This window comes from Leuciscus leuciscus, assembly GCF_965113295.1.
Source record: "Leuciscus leuciscus genome assembly, chromosome: 7".
NCBI classification, from domain to species: Eukaryota; Metazoa; Chordata; class Actinopteri; order Cypriniformes; family Leuciscidae; genus Leuciscus; species Leuciscus leuciscus.
This window is the reverse complement of record NC_138731.1, coordinates 40,500,666-40,518,746: the sequence shown is the minus strand read 5'-3', so window position 1 is coordinate 40,518,746 and position 18,081 is coordinate 40,500,666. Positions and strand designations below refer to the sequence as shown.

Genomic DNA, 18,081 nt, shown 5'->3' with positions numbered 1-18,081 from the left:
ACAGCAAAGCGCTCCTCAACTGCAGATGAATCCGTCTTATGACCCTAAATGGTGTTGTCAACAGTGTTTAGATAGTATGTTATGTAATACACACTCACATGAATATGTCTTTTGCTTGAAACCCGAGACTTTCACACACTCAGCAAGATTATACAACAGGTGCATCTGTGTTTCTTAAACGGATGGTTGTCACGATAAATTCAGTTGCAGATAGCAATGCCATTGAAATTTTATGATTCTCGATAAAAGTTTAATACCACAGCAAAAATTTGCATGATGTCCAATAGGTCCTTTATTTTAAAATGGCAAATTTACAAAATATTCAGTAAATATTAATTATTCTTATTTTTCTAGACATATTTCTTTCTTTTTTTTGTAAACATATACTGTATATAGTAAAATAAATACGGTTTAATTTGTTAACATTTAACTAATGGTAATTTTACTTTAAAATACTTTTTTTATTTTATTATTCAGTGTATGTAGAAATTAACGTTAACCAAGATTCATAAATGTTGCAAAAGTATTGTTAGGTCATGCATTAATGCAAATGCCTTAATCAACTAACTTAAGTATTACTATATATTTTTATGTAAGTTTAATATATGTAAGTTTTATATATAAAACATTTTAATATTTTGTGCACTGTATATTACAAAAAATACAAAAGTGATGAACTCAAACATGGCACTTTTAGGCTGCCATCATTCTGCTCTTTTTGATTCTTCATCTTTCTGATTACTGTAATTATTGTAAAGGATGTATTTTTTTTTTTTAATGGCTTGTCATAGAAGAACCAGTAGTTTTGACATCTCTAGCACACACTTGTTCATATCTTAGTCCTCCCCAGTTGTCTGTTGTTCCCTAGTTTTGTTTATTTCTGATAATCTTGTGTTTTGCTCTAGGTATGTGCAGTACTTCAGCGGTCTGCTCTCCGGTCACATCAAGATCAACAACAAGCCCCTGTTTCTGCACCACGTGATCATGCACGGGATCCCAAACTTCGAGTCCAAAGGAGGTGAGCCCAAACGCTCTGGCTGTGGGCCATCTGTCAGTGACTCCCGGAGGTGTTGAAGGCAGGTTTCTGGGGTCCGTCTCCAGTCCTGCTGTTTTTGACACCTTCCTGTCAGACTGACAACATGCTGCTCTATTACACACATCTCGGGTGATCCGATCACAAGAGGTCAGCGCTAAATACAGCTGTAGACGGGGTCCGGAATCTGATCACTGAAACCACAGTCGGGGCGTAGTCAGAGAAACATGTGACCACATCATATTTGTAGTATAATCAAATCCATCCTCTCCAGACAGTTATGTATGGCGTTCTCAAAATGATGGACCGTAAAGTTTTCTAAGTGGTCCGCTGATAAAAAATATATATATATATATATATATATATATGCAAAAAGCACCAACATCAAATTATTCGAATTGACAGATTATTGAACTACATATATATATATATATATATATATATATATATATATATATATATATATATATATATATATATATATATATATATATATATATATATAATATATACATATACATATATAACAGCAAACTATGATTATTTTAAAGGGATAGTTCACCCATTCTGTCATTTACTCCTCATCACAAAAAAATATATATTGTATGTAATTTACATGTTAGATAGAATATAAATAAATATATTTTCTATTGTTTATTTATTTAATTTTTAAAGTGCTTCATCACCAGTGAAATTTACATGATCAATTATTTATAAAGTAAAAAAATATTATTAGGAGTGTTAGTTATTTAATTTAAAGCTGTCCACCACCTGTCAAAGTTTGAGAACAATTGCTTGAAAAAATTGTCCAATAAAAACATTTAGAACAATATAAATGGAACGTCTTCGGTTTGAGTGATGTCAGCATGCAATAGAACAGAAGGTCAGCATTAATAAGTCATATATGTAGTCATGATATCTCAGACCCTCTCCTCAACAAAACCAGATCACAAGTAGTTTCAGGAGACACATTGGAGATAATAGTGGAAATACCCCAAAACATTCTATAAACATCATTGAAAGTCTTGCCTCTGCTGGTGATGGTATCATCTGGGACGCATGTTAATATAGTATAAACAGGGCCTGAGAGAGTTAGAGAGAGCTTTTCTGCTCCACGACGAAGACCTTTAGATATTCCACTTTTAGAGCTCTGCTAACATTTTGTTTTTGTTCTTTCTCATGGTTTCTCAGGTTGCCGCCCTTTCCTCAAGATCTACCAGGCTATGCAGCCCGTCTACACATCTGGGATCTAGTAAGAAACACCCCATGTTTTCCTACACGGTATTGCTCATGCTTCCCTGGCATGTAGCCCAGCCTTCAGGACGTCCAATCACAGGCGGCCCTCTGTGTCTGGGGGTTGGGGGCTTCTGAATCACACACACACGCATGTGCTTTTCCCATACATCACTGAACTCGGCCCCTGTAGCTTCCTCCATGCTCTCAGACTACAGCTTTGTAGTTACCAGTAGAGATGACCCTTTCAATTCAACACAAATAGAAATATGTCTTGCAAGCCATGCATTAGTCACTTTAATGTTTAGGCTCATGTTTGTGTTTTTTTTTTAATGTGAGGTTGTTTGTGGTTAACGGGTGTGTGTCTGACTGATGTTTGCAGTAACGTCCATGGAGACAGTCAGACCAGCATCTGCATCACCATCGAACCAGGCCTGCTCCTGAAAGGAGACATTCTGGTAAGAATGAATCGCACAAAACCTGTTAAAAACATGCCTTGGTCATTTGTCAAGCCTAATTTAAAAGAATCCTATTTTTTTTATATCAACAAAATTAAGCTTATTTTAAGTCGGAAAGATCTGACATTATTTCCATGACTGTTAAGATATATTAACATTAAAAATATTATATTATATTATATTATATTATATTATATTATATTATATTATATTATATTATATTATATTATATTATATTATATTATTAAAGTCTATTTTGGGAAAATAAACATCTGACATTATTTTCATAATTTTCATGACTATTAAGCAGTTTTCCCTCCAAAGGCTCATCATTATAAGGCATATTATATTATATTATATTATATTATATTATATTATATTATATTATATTATATTATATTATATTATATTATATTTGTTAAACATTGTTAAAATATCAATAATAATAATAATAAAATAATAATATAATACAATCTTAGATTTTCACTAATAGAGTTCATGTTCATTTCTAATTCCCAATTACTATGTAACAGTAATCATCACTGAGAATAATGGGAATCACAAAACAACTCAAAAGTAAAACAATTAGTAAAATATTCATAATTGTTGTGTGATTAATGCCACAATGCAAACAAATCTTATGGACCTATAATTGTCTCTATGTAAAATGTAATTTCATATCCTTTTTTTTTTTTTTTTTTTTTTTTTTTTGCTTTTGACTTGTGGGGTTAAATCTGGCACAGGTTTTTCCTCCATTTATGGGCATTTCTCAGAGCCACACACGCCAATAATAAAGCAGGATGTCTAGAGGCCCATCCATCAGACATTTATTCCTGATGAGAGACACTTTTCTCTGCATAGATTTTTTTTGTGCATTTAACCTCAGAAAGCTTTTTGGAAGAGAAAGCCAAAACGAGAGTGCTTTATCATAATGCTGTGCTCATAGAGGAGCACTCTCTCTGAAATCAATCAGAGCTGATCTCTAGAGGACTCTCGCCCGAACACGAACCACAACTGTAGCATTGAGCTTTGGCCAAAGCATATTATAGATCAATGTAGGTGTTAGCATGAAAAAAATATATATACTTCCCTTGAGTATCAAATGCAACTGAGATCATAAGTGAGAATACTTTGATTTTGCATTTCTTTTGATTATATTATCAGCATAATTTGAGTGAAATTTAAGGAAGAAATTAAAATGTAAAAGTGTCGCATTGCCGACATCATTTGTTTTTGTATTCTCAGATAAATGCTTTGTTTTTAAAAGCTTCATTTTGCTGATTGTGAATGACTGAGATGCGTTTTTTCCCGGAGCGGACCCCCCATGTGTGCGACTGAGTCTCTGCTGCAGTTTGGGAAAACCGCAGCATGCTTTGCCAGCCCCCATCTTCCTCAATTTGGTCGTGTTTGTTTTGTTTCACTCTTTCCGAACTGAAAAGCTGTACATTTTATGTCCATCTGCCCTAAGTTAAGTAGGTTAATTATAGTTATTTTGGGCAACAGAAAGAGGGATACAGTTTCCTCAGTGGCCAGTGAGGACATTTTTATGTCCTTGTCTGGGTTTTGGAGAGGCTCTGTTGTTTTACATACTTTCACTATACTGACATCTCTGGCTCTGATGCACCATGGGAAGGCGAGGCGACCAGCATCCAAAACCTCTCAAGCAATCTGTTCCAAGCCCATGAATAGAACTTTCTGTGCAGAATGTGCGTGTGTTGACGCAAGATTGCATTTGAATGATTTGCCATGCTCTTAAAGGAATGTTCTGGGTTCAATACAAGTTCAATACAACTTGTGCCATGTCGATTACCACAGAAAATAATTTCTGAACAAAGAAGCATAAATCGTGGTTGCAAGTTTAAGTGAAGCAAACTCCACTCACAGGAATTACACTGGCATTGCAAAACCAGAAAGAAAACAGTCCACCTAGAAAAGTGGTAAAAAACAATTTTGTTTATGCTTCAGACAACATGACAAAAATACCAGTCAATCCTCCAAAGCGTTGATACGCTTCTATGAAAGTCACTTCAAACACAATACACTGCAATACAATTAAACAATATTTATTTATTCATTTATTATTTATTTATTCATTAAATTTTAACTATAATTTATAATTGTATTTATTTATTAGATTTTAACTATTATTTATAATGTATTTATTAATAACTTATTTAGTTTGATAACTGAATAATTTATTAGATTTGAACTATTATTTATAAATAATTTACTTTATTTCTTACTTGGAGAAGTCAAAATAATTTTTTGTTGTAATTAAGATTACTCCCCTAACGCCGATTTCTTCTGCTGTTTTCAGTCTGTGTGTGTTTGACCTGTTATGTGTGTTTTCTCATGTCCTCCACAGCTCAAGTGCTATCACAAACGCTTCCGCAGCCCGTCCCGTGATGTCATATTCCGAGTGCAGTTTCACACCTGTGCTGTTCATGACCCGGGCATCGTCTTTGGCAAAGATGAGCTTGATGAAACATTTAAAGGTATGCTGGATTTGCTTTGGTTTGGTCTTGAATAGTCAGACTTTTGACTATGCTGTGCCATCTGAGACTGAGACTAGATTTGGTTGGTTTCATGTTTTTTTATTTATTTGTATTAAATCGGCTGTATTGATGACACTGCTTTGGTCATTCTATTTGTTTTTTTTTGTTTTTCAGATGACAGATTTCCTGAATATGGAAAAGTGGAATTTGTATTTTCTTTCGGTCCAGAAAAAATCCAAGGTAAGAATTCTATTTATTGTCGTTCATTTTCAGCTAATAAAGAATCACAGAAATACTGTAAATAGGGGCATATGCTGAGCCCCGAAGATTCTGACTGTAGATGTTCTGTCATAGGAATGGACCACCTTGAGAACGGGCCTAGTGTTTCTGTAGACTACAATACCCAAGAATCTCTGATTCGCTGGGATTCTTACGAGAACTTCAACCAGCGCTGTGAAGATTCCATGGAAGGTGAGTGAAACTTGTAGTCTCATTTTCAACGAATGAATGGAAATGATTAGATTTTCCCCACAGTGAAGCTAGAATGGTAGTAAAACAGTTCTATTTTTGCTTCAGACAAATTCAAATATACCAGTTTCACATTTCACATCTGTCTAATATTTTCCATCCATCCATCCATCATTTATAATTAATAACTTAATATTTATTTATATATGTATTTAGTTATTATTATTTTTTATTATTATTTATTGCAACAATTTTAGTGTTAATTGCTGTCAATTGACATTAACTTCACAAAGAAGCCACTCATAAAAATGTTTTTATTTTATTTTTTTATGAGTATATATTGCAACAGTGCCCACCCCTTTTTTCAGTGGAATGGGTTCTAGAAGTACATTTTCCATTTCCATAGGGATTCAAATAAAGTCTTGGTTAAAGCCTCATACAACCAGCTACAAACTTTGTCACTCGCAGCGCTTCATGGGAGTGGGCGGAGCTAAACAGCTCTTTTGGCTTGTGTTTGCTTGTTTTGAGTCTCTGATTGGTGGAATTTGATGTGCTGCATCATGGGTAATGTAGTTTTTTTCCACTGTTAAACAATTATTTTAAAAATAGGCTGAAATAATGCTGGCTTCAACATGAAGCAAATACCATCGATTAACGATGGTAGCTCATAGTAGGTCTGTTTTTAAAGGTTTGCAGGTTATCGTTAAAAATCTATTTCCCTATGGAGAAAGTGAATGGCGTTTTTTACTTCCGGAACCTGATTGTTGCACTCTATAGTATTGCTAGCTTAGCAATATTCTTAAACCAAACTCTGTTGAAATTAGTTGTGAGTCGAGTCTCCTGTGCGCTGTGCACAGATGTTGCAAGATCAGAGTACAAGGTTTCATGACATTTAAGATGCTTCCTTAGTCTGGTCACTCAGAGTTCACAGAGAGTCTGTGTCCGGGTCATCTGTCAGTCCATCAGTTCATCAGCATTCTGGCTGTATTAAAGTTTTGTGACAGAGCTGTTTGTGTACACGACTATGATAATCCGTGCGTGCGACAGGGACTGATTTAATCAGATGAGTTTGTAGTGCTGCTTTTTAACAAATCACAAGGTCGAGTAGAGTTCACACACACACACCGCAGTGTCACTGGAATTGTCCTCACACCCTTGTGGCCTAAGATACGAGCCTCCTTATTTTGACTTGTGGTGTGCTTATGCTCCTCAAACATGTGATTTGTTGTCCGATTTTGAGGCATCCTCATTTGGTGGGTCAGCTCTCTGGAGAGGGAAAGTCAAATCGAGGAATTCAAGGAGGATATGTATGGAATTCTGTCGAGGTTTGGAAGTATATGTTTTAGTTTAACATCCTGTTACGCTTTTTTTCTCTGCTTTATTTTTTACTTACTATTCGTTATAAAATGTTGTAGTGACAAATAATAAAGTCTTCTCCAACCATGCTTGGGTGAAATGGCAACTAGTCACACATAGCTAGACTTAAAGTGTTAGTTCACCCTAAAAATTAACATTCTGTCATTAATTACTTAATTAATTAATGAATTACCCTTGTGTCGTTCCAAACCTGTAAGACTTCCGTTCATCTTCAGAACACAAATGAAGATCTTTTTTTATAAAATCTGAGAGCTTTCTGACCCTCCATTGACAGCTATGCAACTACCACTTTGACACTTCAAAAAGTTCATAAAGAGATCATAAAACTAATCCATATTTAGTGGTTTAGTCCAAAATATTCTGAAAAGACTTGATCACTTTATATGGTTTATAGTAACCAACAGTGGTTACTATAAATCACATAAAGCGATCGAGTCTCTTCAGAAAATGTTGGATCCCCTAATGCTGTCAATATACCGTTGTTGAACCTGGAACTGTAATGGTGGTTCAAAAATGTAATGCTTTGAGCTATTTATATATTTATTTACATATTTATTTATTTTGCCATAGATAACACTGCATTGCAATGATTGCGTGAGTGGTTAGAAAGTAGGAGAATAAGTTCATCAGCACCAGTTACTCAGACTAAAAATGGTGATTTTTCAACTAGATCTTGCCGTGTATGTGTGTGTGTGCGTGTGTGTGTGCGTGTGTGTGCGTGTGTGCGTGTTATTCATCAAAGTACTGAGGGTGGTCTGGAGGCTGGTACAATCCCAGTATTGAATAGAGAACACACAGAGCCCAGTTTGCCTGTGGGAATTTGACCACAGTCACACCGCACTACCCTGCGTCCCAAGCCTCCATTTCCCTCATCGACTTCCAGTGGCCTTTTGTGAAATATTCCAGGCGTTGGCTGAGAATTGTGCAATTCATGCAGCGAGGAGACAGTTAGACCATTCCTGTCCGATCACAATGTCCAAAACAGCTACGACTATAAATTATTTTATCTTCGAAAACAAGAGTGTGTTTAGATTATTGCAATCCAAAAAATACTTTTAAAACTGTCGAGACTGTATCGTTGTGTTATTTTTAATATCCCTAGGGTCATATTTTAGGAGCTCCAGTCAGTTTAGCACACATTTAAATTCTACTCTGTTCTACGCTGAAGCCATTTGAGATGACAGGCTATAAAGGCTATAAAGTCTGCCAGCCTCTTGACCAGTCCTTTCTTTAAATAGGGGAGGCAGAAATAGGTTGCCACCTTTAAGAGGGGTGTAAACTAATCCAAATCTCTGGTCAGGAGGCAAGACCCCAAAGCCCCTCTAACTGCCCCCTGGCATCACCTGGCAGTGGTGCATTCCCCTTTATGAGATGCCACATGCTACATATACTATAAATACCATTCATAAGTTTGGGGTTGGTTAGATTTTTTAATGTTTTTAAAAGAAGACTATTGGAAGAAGGCTGCATTTATTCCCTCCAAAATACCCTAAAACAGTAATATTTTGAAAATGTTCTCACAATTCAGAATAACTGTTTTCTATTTGAATATATTTTAAAATGTAATGTATTCCTTTGTGGCAAAGCAAAATTTTCAGCATCATTCCTCCAGTCTTCAGTCTTCTGATCATTCAGAAATCACTCTAATATGCTGAGTTGCTGCTCAAGAAACATTTCTTATTATTATCAATGTTGAAAACAGTTGTGCTGCTTCATATTTATTTTATTTTTTTAAAACTGTGATACATTTTTTGGAAGCTTCCTTGAGAAAAAAACCCAAGAAAGTTATAATATCCTGATATGAAGTTTTGATCATACCGCCCACTTCTGCATGCTTGACAGAGACTGTCTTCAGTCAGTAGGACTGCTGAATGGAAAGGGCACATTTGCAAATGAATTTAGATGCCTATCACACAGTCAAACATCTCCATGGAGCGATTGCGACCAGAGGACCGACTCTAGAGACATGATAAGCAGCCAGACATTATGCCTTTGTGCTGGAGCTCATGCCAACACTGAAGGACTGGCTGACATTGTCAGAGGAGAGAATGACTGGTACTAATAGACCAAGAACAGAGAACTTGCGTCATGTTTAACAGTGTCATTCCTTTGCTGACTTTTTGCTGGATTATGCAGCTATTAATGTTTCTAACGCTAAATTCTAAAGTATTTTTTTAAAAACTAGATATTGAAGAAGATGAATACAGTTTGGATGTGCATTCCAGTATTTCCCAAAAATGTCCTGAAATGTCAAAATATTTGACCTAAAAAAAAATTTTTTTTTTTTTTACTATAGTACCATTTTTTAATGGCGCAGTGCTTCTGGGTTGTATGTCAGAATGTAGGCTCACTATTGGCCAGCATCACACTCATCGCACATATGACCAGCGTCGGCAAATAGTGAGCCTACGTTCTGACGTACGACCCAGAAGCGCTGCACTGTTACACTTCATCAACAGCTTAGGATAATGACATGGAAGAGAAGAGATGGTTGAATAAAGTAGTTATTTTTGGGGGGGGTTTGCGCACAAAAAGTATTCTTGTCACTTGATAAACTTAAGTTTGAGCCACTGTAGTCACTTGGACTATTTGAACAATGTCTTTACTAACTTTTCTGGGCTGGCAGATATCAATTACCTAGCAAAAGGAGTGAGCCAGCTCTCAGATTTCATCAAAAATATCTTAATTTGTGTTTCCGAAGATGAACGAAAGTCTTATGGGGTTGGAACAACATGAGGGTGAGTAATTACTGACAGAATTTTCATTTTTGGGTGAACTAACCCCTTTAAGCTTCAAAGTTACACTTGTGTGACTTTTGCACTATATTCCAAGTCTTCTGAAGTCATACAACATCATTTGTGTGGGACAGACCAAAAAAGAAGTTGTTATTCGCACAAATGATTTATGGGATTGCTGAAGTCAAACCCTGCGTGCCATGTCTTGAGTCGTCCTGCATCAATGCACACAAGTGCAAATGAGACATTTCACCCTGTTTCTCACACAAAGCTATTACTTGACTTCAGAAGATTTGTAATGTTTTGTGTGGATTACTTTTATGATCCTTTTATAGTGCTTTTTGGAGGTGGATATTAATGTACTTTTGTGTTTTCCATTGGAAAACGACACAAGTAATGGTTTCAGACTATTGTTTTTTTGGTGAACAACATTAATGCATCTTATATAGGCTACTAATAATCACAGCCATACAGTGTTTGTTCCCTCCAGTACTAAGTAAGTCGCTATCTATTGGACCGAGCGCCATAATTAGAGTAGACCAGCCCACAAATGAGAGGGCAGCATTTTAAGATAATAATGCTTTATCTCTTCTTGGATGTTAATGGCTCAGTAATTGATGTCTTATCGGCTTCATGCCTTGACCACAGATAGCACTTCTCTGTTTAACAGGAGCTGCTGGCAAGCTTAGAGCAAAACAAGGCCAATCTTTGTTGGTCCACTGATATTTGTACACATCAGAAACCACACACTAGCTGGCCGCAATGCTGGGCTGGGATCCATCAGAATAGTTTTCTGTGTCTTACTTTCAAAGCCAGGTTTACAAATCAGGCTGTCATAACAATTAGAATAATTTGCATTCATTGATTAAATATGTTCTGTCCATAAAAATTATATCTGATTTTGATAATGTGATGTATTTTTGAATGAAATGGAAAGTTGTGATTTATTTTTTCCCCCCATCTGTAATTAATGGGATTTTGAAAAGTGAGCAATGATATTTAAAAATATAAATAAAACATTCCCCCTTGCTCACATGTAATTATTATTGAGATTTTGATAATAAAATTTGAATTTGTCATGCCAACTGCTGAATGCAAACGGTGATTGAAATGGTTAAAACTTATTAGTCTTGTATAATATTAAATTATTATGCAAACAATTATTTTAACCGAAAATCTCAAGATTTTTAGTTTAAAATGTATATGAATTTAATATACAGATTATAATATATACACTGCCATTCAAGAGTTTGGGGTCGGTAAGATTTTGGAAGAAGTTTGAAAGAAGTTCACCAAGGCTGCGTTTATTTACTCAAATAATACAGTAAAAACAGTATTATTGTGAAATATTATTGCAATTTAAAATAACCATTTACTATTTAAATATGTTAAACCCCAATTTATTCCTGATGCAAAGCTGAATTTTCAGCATCATTACTCCAGTCTTCAGTGTCACATGATCCTTCAGAAATCATTGTAATATGCTGATTTACTGCTCTAAAAAAAAAAAAAAAAAAAAGAAAAAAAGTTCTTCTTATTATCAATATTGAAACCTGTTGTGCTGCTGCTTATGTTTTTGGAAACCGGGATTCGGTTTTATCAATAGACAGTTCAAAAGAACAGAATTTATTTGAAATTGAAATATTTTGTTTACTGTCACTTTTGATCAATTGAATGCATCCTTACTGAATAAAAGTGTTAATTTTTATATTATATATAAAACTTACTGACCCCAAACTTTTGAATGATAGTGTATATTATAATGTGTATATAGAATGTACATGTACGTTTTAACCCAACATCTTAATGTTGTTTAAAAAAGCCCATTAAGTCCATAAAGACATTAGAATTGGCATGTACTGTAACTGTCTGTGGTCTTGTGACTGTAAAAACAATCGCTGTGTCCATCAGTGTCGTTGAGGGTGTCTCTGACTCTTGGGGTTCGGGAGTCAGGAGGCAGCGCTGTGCTCTTGTTTACCGTGGCCTTCCCGTATTTGGCTAAGGCCCTGCCCACAGCATTTTTGGGATGGTTGAGTAAGAAAAGTGTGACGACGGGGAGATGGGATTGGAGAGGCGTTGACAGAAATGGTGTGTGAAAAAGAGCCAACTCCTCCAGCTTGGATACCAAAAAGCCTTTTTGTTATCAGTCACTGGAGGGAGAGTGACAGAGCGAAGAGTCTCTGTTCACTGCACACACATCAGACTGGACTGTCAGTCTTTTTTGGACCATTAAAGCCCAGAAGAGGTAGCAGAAGTGTTTGGAGAGGAATGTTGAAGCTTGACAGTAGATCTGATCTGCTCTGAGGTAAAGTTGTGTGAATGATTTGTCCTCTCACAACTTATTTTCTGACTTGTCAACCACAAATGGCATTACACTTTGGTTTGCTAGATGTTTATGGGTTAATCTTTGAATTGGGGAACAACTCTGTGATTATTATTTTTTTTTATTTTTTTTTATTTTTTAAACTTTTTTTTAAACTGTAATCTGGTTTTGTTGTGTTTAGGTGAAATTTATCAAATATTTGTCAGATACAATGATTTTGTCCCCCAACCAGTGGGACTGTTTGAAAATCTGAGATATCTTTAACTTTTTTACATGATTTCTTTATTTTTATTTTTAATATTTTTCCTTTTTTATTGTTTTCATAACTAAAAATGACAAAAAATAAATAATAACATATTTAAATTTTATGGTGATATTTTTATTTTATTTTATTATTTTATTTTATTTTAAATTGAGTTAATTGACTGCTAGCTTGACACAGGAACGCACACACACACACACACACATATCCGCTTCACACTAAAACTCACTTTACGGTTGATCAAGTCTTTGGTCAGATCTATATTTTAGTAAATGTGATACATGTTTTAATATAGATGAAGTATAGTTTGAAGAAGTTTTATTTTTTTAAGATCTGCCAATAAATAAAGAGTATATTTATATGCCAAAAGTATGATCACTCTCTCATTATTTTTGTTGAAGCATGATATGAAGTTTTCCTAGGCTGCAGAACTTCCAACAATTTAAATGTGTTTTCAAGGCTGAGAGTGCTAATATACTTAGTTTGAATGAATAGGAACCCAACAGGTTTTGAGCATGCATTTAGAAAAAAAAAAGCAGTTTTAAATGAATCTCACTGGCTGTGTTTAATTTCACCAACTCAGACTGTATTTTTTCTTTTCCCAAAGTTTTGCCGGCACAGCTGATTTCCTTATTATGAGACTAAGTGCGGTTAGTACATATTTAAGCTAAGCTCTTAAACAGAGCGTCTGCTACGGTTTCATCACAGTTGTTGCAGGATTGGTGTTTGAATTGTGTTTTGGAGTTCAGCTGTGCAAAGCTGAGCTTTATTATGGTCTGTTTGTGTGGCTGGCAGTCTAACTGTTACGTAATAAACGTGTCTACACATCAAGCTGGCTTCAATTAAAAACCTTCTTGCGATGGATGGCTGGGCCTCTCTATATTATGTGGCTAGAAACCAGTAGCTTTGCCAACAAAATGAGACGGTTAACCCTTTCAGCACGCTGTAGTTTAGTTCTCATCAGTGCGTTCACAGAGACACTGCACTGTCATCACAATGCTAGGCTTTTACTGTCACCATCTGTTAACACATGACACCAGAGGTGCACTTTTCGTGTTTCCCCTCTGAAGGATTTAACTACCTGAGGACTGTTTGCTCACGTGTGTGGTCATCCGGATGTTTTTGTCGTGTTGTTTTGATACAGTGGCAAAAGCCACGGCTCACTCACAGATAAGTTGGAATTGAAAATGATATGGAAATGTCGGTTGAAGATGATTCCTGATCATCACACACTGACAGGATTCTGCTGTGGAATAATGCTTTTTTCCTGGCCTTTTATTCTCATATTGATGGGGTTAGTAGATTGAGGACAGGAAATGATGCTGAGAAAAGAGGGATTGGGATCAGGAAATGCCAAACCTGAACTCCTGTCTCCTGCAGGTCTGGAGTAAAAAAATACTTTAAAATTCTCAGTAGCGATTTACTGTAAAATGTATTACTGTAAAATGATTTTGAATCAGAATAAATTACAAACATGATGTACTAACGCTTTACAATATAATTGTGTTATTAATAATAATATTATATCTAATTTAAAAGTATATTTTGCATTAACAAAATAAAAGCATACTATAAAGGTTTGTTACAAGTACTGGTATTTTACAATTAAACTGCCATTATTTTCATGATTATTAAGCTTTCCTTCTCATAATTTTTTTTTCTTCAAAATTTTTTTTTTATTTTTTTTATTTTTTTATAATATTATTATTGTGATCTGTAAAGCATACATTAAGCAGTATATTATACTTTAAATAATATATCATAATTTTTTTCACCGTACAGTAATACGATGATTTTTTACTCAGTCAGGGTCAGGAACCTTTTAAACAAAGATCCAGTTTTTTATTTTTGGTTAATGCATTTTACCATAAGAGCCACAGCAATAAATAAGTAAATAAATAAAAATGTATATAAATTGTATAACAATTTTCTTTTTAATAACATTTCAATGATAGTACATTTATTAGATCCATAGGCAACTAAAAGCAAACAAATATGCAACAAACAATAAATAAGTTGCAATATGGAATTATTTGTGCAGGGCTTTCACTGTGAGGTTGAGTTACCAACTGAGGAACATAAATCCCCTAAATGCTTTAGTTTCCTGACCGCTGCATTACAGTTATCAAAATTGCTGTTTGGTTGTCATGATAATAACATCACAATACAGCAAAATTAGATTTTATATTCTTTAGGCTAAATATAGCCTAATAGTGAACGATTAACTCTGAAAATGTTCTTGACAAGGTTTGTGAGATTTACCCAGAAACAAAGGAAACATTCTCTGCTACAGCTAGTTTACACACACACAGGGTGCAGGGGGTTGGGGATGGGTTCGGAGCGCCGAATTTGGCAGCACTTTATTTCAATGGCCCACTTTAGACATTCTACTAACTGTAAGTAACTTTGCAAGTAAATGTAAACTTATTCTACTAACCCTAACCCTAACAGTCTACTAATACTCTGAGAGTTAGTTGATATGTAGTTGCAAAGTTACTTATAGTTAGTAGAATATCTAAAGTGGACCCTGACTGACCAGGGCCTTTAGCATTGTCCTAATCGCACATTACAGTGCTCCTGTATACAAACATCTGATACCTTAGATCTGCTGTCATGAGATGTGTGCATGTTTCATCCCAGATCACAGGGGCAGATCAGTCTCCTGTATGCATACAGAATGTGTCCATATTATGTAAACAGACTTTAGATTTGTCCCTTCAGATCCCTGGAATTAAACTGCTTTGACTCCAAACTCATTGCACAATAGCAAATGTCAGATCTTATGAAAGGCCTGTGTGCACATCATGCCCAGAATGTTCCTGAATTGTTCGTCCAGTTTTACACAGAGACTCAGTTGTACAGCGTGTCTTCTGTAGGCTGTTTTGTCAGGCTGTGTTCAGGGCCTTCAGGAGGATTCACATATAGCCAATCATAACATCTCACCTTCGACCTTTGCCTTCACACCCACGACATGCCTGCAGCTGCTGTCCAGATCCCTCTCGTCGTCTGTGTTTGTCTTTAGATTTAACTACCGTGGAGAGGAGCACGAGGACTCGTTTAGCGGCCGATCAACAGTCCTCCTCCTCCTCTCCCCTACACTTTACAAGACAAGATTGTCCCGTTTCTCCTGCATTCTTGAGGCCTACGTGCATAGCTCAGCACGGGTTAGATATTCCCCCCTAAATAGCTCTCAGTGACCTGTGACAGATGGCGGTGGTGTTGATATTTACGAGACTGAGAGTCCAGTTATGTGCACCCGTCTTCTATTAACGCTGATTGAGAAACCTTTTGGGATTTCCTCACATAGTTACTGGTTTGATGGATACCTGGTCAGGGATCCATATGTAAACTTTTAATAGAGCCATGTTTCCACAAGGACATAACTGATGACATTACAGCATAACCTGCATATACAAGTTCTTATGAACAGGGTAAAATGGCAGATATGCTGCTCCATTTGCCTTGAATCGGTTAATCTTGAAGAGTTGGTCCTGCTGAATGTATTCAGATCATTTTAAAGTGGTCCTATTGTGCTTTTTTACATTTTCAACTTTCTTTAGTGTGTAATGTTGCTGTTTGAGCATGAAAAAAGCTCTGCAAAGTTACAAAGTCCACTCAAAAGGGAGTTATTCTCTATATCAGTGTCACTGTTTCTGAACTCCCCGAAACTTCTTGATTGTAGCCTTGAGTTTTCTTCTGGGAACATAATCCCTCATTTAAATAATTACCGTCCGAAGCATACGCAAGAAAAGGGCAACACCTGGTTGAGTTGCATTAGTAGTGTGTTGAAACTCGTAGTTACAGTAAGGGGTGTGACATTTCCCAAACACGCTCGAAGCGGTTGGCCAATCACAACACATTGGTCCAGCCGACCAATCAGAGCACACTGTGCTTTTCAGAAGGAGGGACTTCATAGACCTTATTCAGAGCAGCGCCATGACAGGAATGAAAGTGAGGCTGTAGAGTTCTCAACGGGCCTGAAAATTACAACCCGATCCGACCCGGCCCGTGGCTTTTAAAGCCCGGACTCGATGTAACCCGACACATCAACATGAATTATCTGCCCGAACCTGGCCCGCGGCCCGACGGCGCGTCGGGATTTTTTTTTCTCATACACGTATTATCATGACCAGCAGAGGCGAATTCAAATCAACCTTTAATGTTCACGCCTTTTAACAATACAAACAACTGAAACAATAAACTTTAAATATATAAATAGGCTGTAGTAGCGACGGTGAATTCACCTGCGGCAAGTTTACTTTTCACCAACTCCATCTTCTTCTCCAGGCTAAAGGCGTGCACGCAGCGGCGTCTGCCCCCGCCCCTCTCCATGATGCACGTTGCACGCAGCAGCCAGACTTTCTTTACGGTGAACAGCAGCGATGATTAATAAATGTTTTTTTTTTTTTACTGAGTGGAAAAGATTAAGCCCGAGGTCCGACCCGACCTGAGTCATTTGCTTATATTTTCGACCCGAAGTTTGTCGGGCTGACCCGACCCGTTGAGAACTCTAGATAGACTTGCCGTGTTTCCAATGGCATCCGCTGTAAAAAGCTGTATAAAGCTCCTAGATTTCTTACAATTTTCCACAGCTTTTATTGTCGGGAGTTTTTTGTCAACTGAAATTTCTTGGAAAGTTATTTTTCCAGTGTTTTTCGAGCAGAACAATCCAAAAAACATATTAAAGGGATAGTTCACTTTGAAATTAATTTTTGGTATGTTTTAGCTTACCTCAAGGGCATCCAAGATGTAGGTGTCTTTTTTTCCGCAGTAGTTTCAATTTTGATATTTTTAGGTCAAACCGTTCTTGTCTGTCAGTCAAATAATGCAGGTCTATGGTCACGGTCTCAAAACACAAGCACAGAGTCCAAATTAAAACAATTCCCCGTCGTCCAAATTAAACAATTCCCCATCGTAAGTACACATTGATGGCCTAAGACACGAAACGAGCGGTTTGTGTGAGAAAACGAACAGTATTTATATCGTTTTTACCTCTTATACGCAGACATGTCCGAGTGATCTGATCTGACGTGTACGCAGACTGGTGCATAGATATATACACTAGATGTCGCCTTAAAGACATTCGTTCCAATGAACTTCCGTAGACAAGGCGACATCTAGTGTGTATATATCTATGCACCAGTCTGCGTACACGTCAGATCAGATCACTCGGACATGGCTGCGTATAAGAGGTAAAAACGATATAAATACTGTTCGTTTTCTCACACAAACCGCTCGTTTCGTGTCTTAGGCCATCAATGTGTACTTACGATGGGGAATTGTTTAATTTGGACGACGGGGAATTGTTTTAATTTGGACTCTGTGCATGTGTTTTGAGATAATGACCATAGACCTGCATTATATGACTGACAGACAAGAACGGTTTGACCTAAAAATATCAAAATTGAAACTACTGCGGAAAAAAGACACCTACATCTTGGATGCCCTTGAGGTAAGCTAAAACATACCAAAAATTAATTTCAAAGTGAACTATCCCTTTAAATAACAGTACAGCACATTGAAGAGATGCATTTCTGTCCCTCACAGCCTCGCTTTCATTCCCATTAAAAACCAAAGATGGCACTGCTCTGAGTAAGGTCAATAGAAACAGAAAACTAAACATAGTGTTACTGACAGACTGGGATGAAAGGTGCTGGAACAATGTGAAAATAAGTATTAAAGCGTATAAGAGGTCCC

The 18,081-nt window shown here is 36.3% G+C and overlaps 1 protein-coding gene across 5 annotated transcripts in view; it reads left to right on the top strand.

Moving 5' to 3' along the window:
* tns1b (tensin 1b) overlaps nucleotides 1–18,081 on the top strand; it is a 238,213-nt gene that overhangs the window by 174,452 nt on the left and 45,680 nt on the right. For all 5 annotated transcript variants that reach the window (XM_082174596.1, XM_082174592.1, XM_082174593.1 and 2 more), the window contains 6 exons: nucleotides 906–1,018; nucleotides 2,225–2,285; nucleotides 2,649–2,724; nucleotides 5,090–5,219; nucleotides 5,394–5,459; nucleotides 5,574–5,690. In XM_082174596.1, coding sequence (XP_082030722.1) covers nucleotides 906–1,018; nucleotides 2,225–2,285; nucleotides 2,649–2,724; nucleotides 5,090–5,219; nucleotides 5,394–5,459; nucleotides 5,574–5,690 — 563 coding nt within the window. The remainder of the gene's footprint in view (nucleotides 1–905; nucleotides 1,019–2,224; nucleotides 2,286–2,648; nucleotides 2,725–5,089; nucleotides 5,220–5,393; nucleotides 5,460–5,573; nucleotides 5,691–18,081) is intronic.